Source organism: Leopardus geoffroyi, chromosome C2 (assembly GCF_018350155.1).
Source record: "Leopardus geoffroyi isolate Oge1 chromosome C2, O.geoffroyi_Oge1_pat1.0, whole genome shotgun sequence".
NCBI classification, from domain to species: Eukaryota; Metazoa; Chordata; class Mammalia; order Carnivora; family Felidae; genus Leopardus; species Leopardus geoffroyi.
The window spans coordinates 4,514,698-4,523,748 of NC_059333.1; the positions used below are offsets into that span (position 1 = coordinate 4,514,698).

The 9,051-nt window shown below is 52.1% G+C and overlaps 1 protein-coding gene across 2 annotated transcripts in view; it reads right to left on the minus strand.

The window, feature by feature from the left end:
* The window catches only part of MX1 (MX dynamin like GTPase 1), a 28,908-nt gene extending 22,334 nt beyond the window's left edge, over nt 1–6,574 (minus strand). For both annotated transcript variants that reach the window (XM_045501321.1, XM_045501322.1), the window contains exons 1-3: nt 6,092–6,574; nt 5,523–5,592; nt 2,540–2,619 (exon numbers count right to left, since the gene is read on the minus strand). In XM_045501321.1, coding sequence (XP_045357277.1) covers nt 2,540–2,619; nt 5,523–5,592; nt 6,092–6,559 — 618 coding nt within the window. In that variant the 5' untranslated portion in view covers nt 6,560–6,574. The remainder of the gene's footprint in view (nt 1–2,539; nt 2,620–5,522; nt 5,593–6,091) is intronic.
* Between the last annotated feature and the right edge of the window lie 2,477 nt (nt 6,575–9,051).

Consider the following 9,051-nt stretch of genomic DNA (forward strand, 5'->3'; position numbering starts at 1 on the left):
TGCTTCTTGTTGCCTGAATTGGAACTTTGTATAAGGGGGGCCATACCATACATTTCTTCTATGACTCAGTTCTTTGTTTTGCCACTGTTTTTTAGATCTTGATGCTTTGAGGCCCACTTCTAAGCAGAATTCTGCTGCATGAGCGTACCGCTATTGACACATTCGTCCATGGCTCACAGGCACTCGTGTTGATTCTGGGTTTTGTTATCATAAACAACGCCATTATGAACATGGCTCTCAGAGGGCACCCGCAAGTTTGCATAGTGGTTTCGCACAAATAGAGTCGCCTGGAAGCACTATTCGAACACAGATGTGGGCCCTACCCCTGGAGTTCCTAGTTCATCAGGTCTGGGGGGAGGTGGATGTGTGGGCTAATCATTTACAGGTCAAACTTCCCAGGCCTTGCTGAGGATGCTGGTCTGGGGACCACACGTTGAAAACCAAGGTCTGTACCTAGAAACGGAATTTCTGGATTATAAGACAGCACCGTTCAGCATGACTGGAAAAGGCCAAGCTACAGCCAAGCAGGTGGGTGTGAACGGTATGAGTTCTTACTGCCCCATACACTGCCGGTTACAGTCAGGCAAGAAACACAGTTCTATTGAGGACCTTCTTATTTTTCTGTGTGCTTCAATGTGGCTTTTAGTATTGTTTAATATTGTTTAGCATTTATTATGAAAATGGAGTCAACTTGAAAGAGGCTGATGATCCATGACTTTAAGACACACGACAGCAGTAAAGGGACCTCTCTCTCAACAGTCACAGAAGGCAAATACTGTTATCATTCCCATGTTAGAGATGGAGAACCCAACTTGTACACCAGGGAGGAAGAGCCATCTTAGAAACTTCCATCACACAGCTGGAAGTGTTTGCACTGGGATAAAATTCAGATCAGACTGATTTCAGAGGCTAAGTTTGGTTCCCATCAAAAATACGTTCTGGATTCTGGGGGAAAAAACGATGCCGCATGGCTTGCCGGTGAGGGGATGGAACCGTGTGGTGGGTGTGGGATAGCACGGTGGTCCTTGGGCCCAGAGCGAGGCCAGTTCCTACAGGAGCCGGACAACATCCTGCCCGGCTTCCCAGGCTGAAACTGCACCCCAACCAACCAGTGTCAGCTATCTACACTACACTTGGTGGCCAGATGGGCCCCAGATGGACGAGTAGGGGATCACATCAGCAACCGCGGCAGGAGAGATCGAGAAGCAGTCATCCCGGGTCAGGAGCATCGCCGTCTACAAGGACAGCCCTCAAACACGGCTATTTTCAGGCGGCAACTTACCATTTCCTGATTTTTCTCTGCCTTATCCGCAAGTCCATTTAGTAACAGATGATCGGATACAGGATCTGAGTCAGTCATCTTTCCTTTAGAATTAACCATCTCCGCCCTTTATCAGCTTAAAATCAAGCACATCGGGATTAACACAATTCAGAAGCCAGGTTCATTCAGTCACACAATCACCACTAGATACACTGGGACACACTATGGGCTCCTGAACTCTTTAGGGATTGAAACGAAACAAGGAGCCAAATGATGGATGGAGGCAGCTTAGCCGTCTTCAGGAATGGGCTCCCAGACCCCAAAAGAGTCTTTAAAACTAGGTGTTTCCTATTACAATTTTAGGTTGAACGGCAAAAATTCTTTCACCATCAATTGGAACAGTGGCAAAGAACAAAATTTCCATGAATTTTTAAAATTCGCATGTAAAAGGAAACTTATTATAGAACCATTCCCAATGTTGCTGTGGGACTCTCAATATAATGGAACTTTGATACCCAAGCTTATAGTTGAAAAAAAAAATGCCTGAACTTTAAGTGCTTTTACTCTGTTCGTTTTGCTCCTGGCTTCATATTTTTATTCCATTTCCCCCCATACAAGTGTATCTTAATGACCTTCACTTTTTTCTATTTTTTCCAGTTTGATGGGTTTGATGGATCGACATCCATCACTGTGTACGTTCGAGGCGTACAGCATGAAGGTCTGAGGTACACATTTTGTGAAATGATCACCACGATGGCTTCGGCTAACATCCACCTTCTCATATAGATATGATGTCATTTTATTTTGAAAGAAGCTAATCGTCCACTTCACCATACTTGTCTGTATCCCTTCAGATCCGTACATATATGTCTGAAATTCATTTTTCAGAATTTCTGGGGGTGCCTGGGTGGCTCAGTCGGTTGAGCGTCTGACTTCGGCTCAGGTCATGATCTCGCGGTCTGTGGGTTCGAGCCCCGCGTCGGGCTCTGTGCTGACAGCTCGGAGCCTGGAGCCTGCTTCGGATTCTGTGTCTCCCTCTCTCCCTGCCCCTCCCCTGCTCATGCTCTCTCTCTCTCTCTGTCTCTGTCTCTCTCTCTCTGTCAAAAATAAATAAGCATAAAAACATTTTTTTAATAAAGTAAAATAAAATAAAAAAATTTCTGGGACCCCATGCCTCTAAATAGTAAATTTTACACATCTAATCATCTTGGGTAAAAGTGAGCAGGAATTTTTCTATGACTTGAAACAAATTATGAGAAATGTAAACCGCCTACTTACCTCCAACACACCTTCCTTTTCCCTTGACGATGCAACGTTGATTAGTTGGATAGAAACACAGAGCTCTTCTCCCACGCCTCCTTGAAATCACACAAAACTTACAAATTAGGCCAAAACCCAGGTGAATGTATGTGACGACTCATCAAGGTAAGGTCCCATTGTTAAGAACGACGCACAGAGGCCTCACGATGAGGCAAGTTCATGGTTCTCAGAACCCTTTTGGTAGATCTTGAGTATTTTAATTCCAAGAGAGACCGATAAGGCACAGAGCCTTACGGTTAATTTACTGCCTGAATCAACGATATTTTCTGATGTTCTCTGTGTTTCTTTCACAAGACCCTCCCCCAAGAGCTACGCGATCTTCCTTTAATATTGGGGCAGTTGAAAGGGACAGGTTAAAAAAAAAAAAAAAAAAAAAAAAAGGGAGGCGCGCTTGGGTGGCTCAGTCAGTTAAGTGTCCGACTTCGGCTCAGGTCACGATCTCTCGGTCTGTGGGTTTGAGCCCCATGTCAGGCTCTGTGCTGACAGCTCAGAGCCTGGAGTCTGCTTCACATTCTGCGTCTCCCCTCTCTCTGCCCCCTCCCCCACTTGTGCTCTGTCTCCCTCTGTTTCTTAAAAATAAATAAATGTTAAAAAAAAAAAAACTAAAAAGAAAAAAAGGGGAGAAATGTATTCCTTTTATCGTAAAGTGGGAGAAAGGTGATTTGGAAAGGCAATCAATTAGAAAGAGTATGACAATCTGGAAATGTATTTCCTAACCTCTCCCCGACCAACCATGCCTTTGGAGATGCTTTGTGCGCTCAGGGAGTCCCAGACTGGGGCCCCACATTGAAGACCACAGCTGCCTCAGTTGGCCTTAGTGCACCCAGTCAGGTGGCATCATTGGTCCCCAGGGCCTACAGCCCCATGACCACGGGTTCAAATTCTGTCAACACAGGATTGTGTGAATACATTCCCCTCCTCTGTTTGCTTCATATAGTGACATTCCTTGGACACAAAATCTTATCTGTGCCTCTTAAATGTTTGCACCTTTCATAGATGATCTTTGAAGATCAGTTTGGAGTTCAGGGGCAGGACAATCTCAGGAATTAAAGCCCGTCTCTTACTTATCAGTTACACTCGGCACCCGGCCGTCAAACCGAACTGAATGCAGTCGCCAGTTGTGGCCACGGTGGAGTCACGCTCTCAGCCCGCGTCTGCTCCTAAAACGTTTAACCCACACTGTGTGTTTAAGACAAGACTGTGGGCTGCTCTCTGAGGTAGGCACATCACCCGGAACCCCTCTCCACTTTCATCTTCCTCCCCCCACCCCTGCCAGTGGTCAGGATGGGCTCTTCCGTCACTGCCAAGGTTGGGGCAGGGGATAGAGAAACTGCCCAGGGCGGGTCTGTGGACACTCAGCCCCCCCCCGTTCTCGGACGAGGCTGTCTGGCTGCCCCTGCACTTTGGATTTCAGACGGTGGCTTCCAGACCCGGACACTATCCACCAGCGGCATCCCTGGAGAGTCTCTGCAGCAGAGGGTGGGGGCACCATCCAAGGGCGGTCCCGTGGGTCGCTATCCTTGTGGGAAAGCTTCCTCCAGCCCAGACCTCACAGAGGTCTCCCAACCCCTATTAAGAACCACCCACCTGTTGCGTCCTGCTGAACCCCTGATCCAGGAAGTCTGCCATTTGCCCAACACAATTGAGTCCAGTTTTTAAAATAATCCTCGTAGGACTTACACTCACTTTTTCTCTTGGGAGTCTTCTGCCTTGCAAAAACCCACTGACATTTAAATTTCTATGGTGGAAGGGGAGAACATTCTGCTCTTTAGACCTAATGCTCTCTACCAAACCACCCGGGGGGAGCTCAGTACCGGGAGGTGGGGAGAGGGAAGCCAAGAAGGAAATGGAGGGGCAGGGGGGGCATCCTGTCCACATGACAGGGGTTCCCGGCCAGCAGCTCTGTTCCAAAGTGGAAAAATGACACGGCTAGACATTCGAGGAGCCGTTTGGGACTGACCGCTAGGGGTTAGCATCACTCTAAATCAGGTGACAACCACCTGATTTAAATTTGACCAAATGAGGGGCGCCTAGGTGGCTCAGTCGGTTAAGCGTCCGACTTCCGCTCAGGTCACCATCTCGCGGTCCGCGAGTTCGAGCCCCGCATCGGGCTCTGGGCTGATGGCTCAGAGCCTGGAGCCTGCTTCCGATTCTGTGTTTCCCTCTCTCTCTGCCCCTTCCCCGTTCATGCTGTGTCTCTCTCTGTCTCAAAAATAAATAAACGTTGAAAAAAAAATTTGACCAAATGATTCCAAGAGCCCCCACATGCACAGCTCGGGCGGTCACGCGGGGTGGAGTGCAGGTGTCTCCGAGCCTGGCTCCCTCCATCAGCCCCCAGGACGGTCTTAACTCCCTCAAAACTAGCCTGTCCCCTGCTCAGTCCCACCCCGCTGCGCTAGCAGCGGAGAAGCGGGTCCCTGGGGGTTACGTTGGGCGGGGCACGTCCCCAGATGCCGGGCCCCTCCCTCCTTGCCCCTCCTTCCTACCCGGCTGCTCGGCTACTCAGGACGCCCCCTAGCGGGGACCCTCCACCCTAACCTCCCTGAATTCTGCAGGATAGTGCAGACCCCCCTGGTCTGCGCACTCCCACTGTGGACTTGTCTGGTTTTCACTCCCCAGCAATGTGAAAACCAATAAAATTACTAAAGTAGTGGGGAGGCCAGAAGGGGGAGGCTGTACCATTTCTCCTCAATCATAGGAAGAATTGTCAGTAACAGACCCCGACCGGAGACAATCATCAATTATAGCCCCCCCCCCCCCCCGCCACAGGGACAGGTGGGTACGTCATCTCCTACGGGAAACCGCCACCCCTGCCACTCAGCTGCCAAGAACCTGACATCGCCATGACCTCTTGCATTTCTCCGGTGGACTAGGTTCAAAACAACCCTCCCCAAGCCCCTTCCAGAAAGCACTGTTCCTGTCCTTTGTTTGTTGGACTTGCCTATGGTTTTGCCATGGCTTGCGCGTCCCGGATTCCAGATCGCTGCTATTCCTGAAGAAGCCCACGTTTGCTGATCAAAGAACACACTTTTATTTTTAAGGTCGATAGCAGGAAATATAAACTGATACAAGCCATGGGCCACCTTCGGGGTGGGCTTGGAGGGCGCCCAGCACTGAATGTGAAACTTTCTCAGTGCACACCCCTGGGAGACCCCCTTGGGAGACTGGCCCCCTGGGAGACCCCCTTGGCCCCCCTGCCCTCCACGGGCCCACCTCCTCAAGCAGAAAAGTCCTCGAGGTGCGGGGGTGGGGGGGGGGGCTGTTTCTGATAAATCATCCAGGAGTCTCAGCAGCCTGTTGGTCAGAAGCAGAATCAAGCGGGCTCTGAGCCCAGCCAGTATTTCCATCATCATCATCACTGTCACCGTCACCATCACCATCATCACCGTCCTCACTATGACCAGCTTCTGCTCCCCCATGCCTCCAGAGAGCTTGTCTCCGCACCCAGCCCTCCCACCCCAGCCCCCCAGCTTGCAAGAAGGTGCTGCGACCCAGGAACGCGACCCTCACCTGTCCCCGCGTAGCTGCCAGGGCCCCTCGCCGCCGCCGCCGCCGCCGCCGCCGCCGCCCGGCTTTTATGCAGCGCCCGCTCCGCCCCCTCGTTCTCGTCGCCCCCGCCTCCGAGGAGAAACGAAACTCAGGGGATGCGAGGGAGCTAGACCCGCCTGGTGCAGGAAGGAAACCGAACCCATCACCCCCCACCGCCTCTCCCCACTCCCCCCACCGCCGCCCCGTGCCTGTCGGCTGCCGCAACTTCTCCCGGGGCTCCGCGCGCCCAGCCTCATCCCAGGCCCGCGCGCTCGTGTCTCTGCAAGCTGGGAGGAAATGCAGATTCTGGGGCCCAGACCTGCTGACCCAGAAACTCAAGTGCAGGGCCCAGGAAGCCCCCCACCGCTCCGAGAGCAGTCTGAGAACCGCTGCCCTACTGGCCTTGAGCCATCCGGAGCAGAATGCAGCCTTGAACCTAGACACGCCCATTCCCTTAAGCCTGGTCTTCCTTCCCAACGCTCTGATAATTGGCACTGATAATTGGGCCAATCTGAAATTCCTGCTAGCGGTTCACAGGGATCATTCCGGAACCAGCAGGAATTCCCAAGCGCTCTGCCAATGGCCAACTTCCCCTTCCCCATGCAGACAGCTATTAACCTTAAAAAGAAAGGTTATTTTACCACCAAAAGATGGGTTTATTTGGGAACAGTAGAGAATTGCACATTGGGACAAGCAAGCTGTGGCAAAACCATACGCAAGTCATTTTACGGAGAAGTTGGAGGAAGTTGGGACGTTTTGGGTTTTTTTAAATGTTTATTTCTTTACTTTAAGTTTATTTTGAGACAGAGAGAGGGAGAGCGCAGAGGAGGAGCAGAGAGGGGGAGAGAGAGAATCTGAAGCAGACCCTGCTGCTGTCAGCGCCGAGCCCAACGTGGGGCTTGAGATCATGACCTGAGCTGAGATCGAGTGCCGATGCTCAACCCACTGAGACATCCAGGCGCCCGGGGAGGAGTTGTTTTGAACGAAAGGCTGTTGGAGAAGAGCAGGCATCGGGGTGATGGCAGTTTCTCCTTGGCTGAGCTGCAGGGGCGGGGCTTTCCATAGGAGATGCGGCGGCGCACACGTGTCTCCCCGCTAGGCGCCCTCCCCCAACTGATGGCTCTGTCCTCTGGGGAGTCTTCCGCTGGGTCTGTGATTGATGACTCTTCCTGTCATTGACCCGGAGTGATGCCCCCCACCCCGCCCAACCTCCCCAGCTAGCAGCCAAGTCCGCTTTCGTGAGTTTCCCTTTATTCATTTTCGCGGGACCCACACCATCTTCCTCCTTGTCCTCCTGGAGCCCTCTCTGGAGTTGGGCTCACCTGATTTCTCCAGGATAGAAATGGGTGGAAAGTGGAGGCTGAGGTCAAGCAGGCTCCAGAGTGGCCCTCTGTAGATGGAGAGTGACATATCCTTTTGGAAGGGGCTGGCCACCTACCTCCATTCTCCTTAGCTCAGCTCAGAGTCCCAGACAACAAGCTCCCCAAAACTGTGATTAGGAAGGGTCGCCCCCACTCCATCCAAAGACCCAGAACCCACCCCAGCTCCAAGTCCAAATTCAGTGTGGCTCACCCCGAGAAGGGGAGGAGGCGCCACAATACAACTCTCTGGCTGAAGTCCCCTTGTTCTGCAGGGTCCATTGCTGGGTCCCGGCAGCCCCATCCAGGGTGGCCTGCTGGGAGACACATACTGTCCCCATAATTAGCGAGGAACGTTTGTCCAGCCACTCATCACCTCTGGGCCTCAGTGCCTTTCTCACTAGGAGGAAGAGTGACACCCTTTCCTGATGGGCTGTGAGCAGGATGGAGGAGGGAAAGTGCCATCCGAACACGGAAAAGCGAGAGCAGCCAGGCAGAGACACAAGACTTCACTGCGAGGAGGGATGCGACTTTTTCAAACCACAGGAGGCTCTCCCCAGCCCCCCTTGTTGAGGAATAAAATCAGAAAGCGCCATGGGCGAAAGCGAAAACCAAGTGGAACCAGCCAACGCCAGGGCCAGGGCTAGGCGAAGGTGAGCGGCGTGTCTGGTGTGCCAAATTTAAGGAGCCGCTCGCGCGCTCGCTCTCAGTGGTGCAAGCGGCTACTTACATTGGCGCCCGGACGCTCCAGGAGCCTCCCTCTCATGACTCCAGTGACTCCTGGTCTGAGATGTTGGTACCTCGCTGTTTCTAATTGGCTCCTTATGTGAACTTCCCTGAAGAGCCCAGGGGCTTGTTAGGGGTGAAATTCGGAAATAATAAAATAATAACTCATCTGCACCGCGGAAGTATGTGCTACGTGTCAGCCTGTGAGAATAAGTCACCTTCACAACCATCCTATGAGAGGAGTACGGTTATCACTCCCATGTGGCACATGAGAAGACAGAGACCAAGGAATTAGGCCACCGTTGGGTTCCCTAACTAGGAAGCAGCCAGGAGGTGGGAGAGCTAAGATCACAGTCTAAGGTTTCACTCCCTGTGCTCTAGAATCTTCCCCCACCATCCTAAACTCAACAAGATCCAGCTCCTGTCCTCCAGAAGCTCACAGCCTTCCCCCTGAGTTGCTGACGATTCCTTCTCTACCAAAGAAACGCTGATTACGTTCTCTGAAGTAAGTGTCCAACCCTGAGCCTTTGAGAATTAGCCTTCAGGATCAGCACCCTACTCAGACATCCCTAAACGCGGCCGGCAATTCTGGTGGCCTGTCCTTCCCCCTAGGCTCCCGGAGACATTCTCCTGCCCTGCCAAGCCCCAACTGTGATGTTCTCTGTCTATGCAGCTGCCCCTGGGAGCTCCTTTCAAGCCTGGGTCGCCCTCAGCTCCTGGGGCTCCCACCATGGCACAGCTGGCCCTGCCCTCTTACTATTGTCTCCTGTGCCCCAAAATAATCTGGCAAAAACACAGCATCCACAAGGAAGCATAGTAGTAGGCAAACAGTCACACTGACCCCACCCCCTGCTGCCA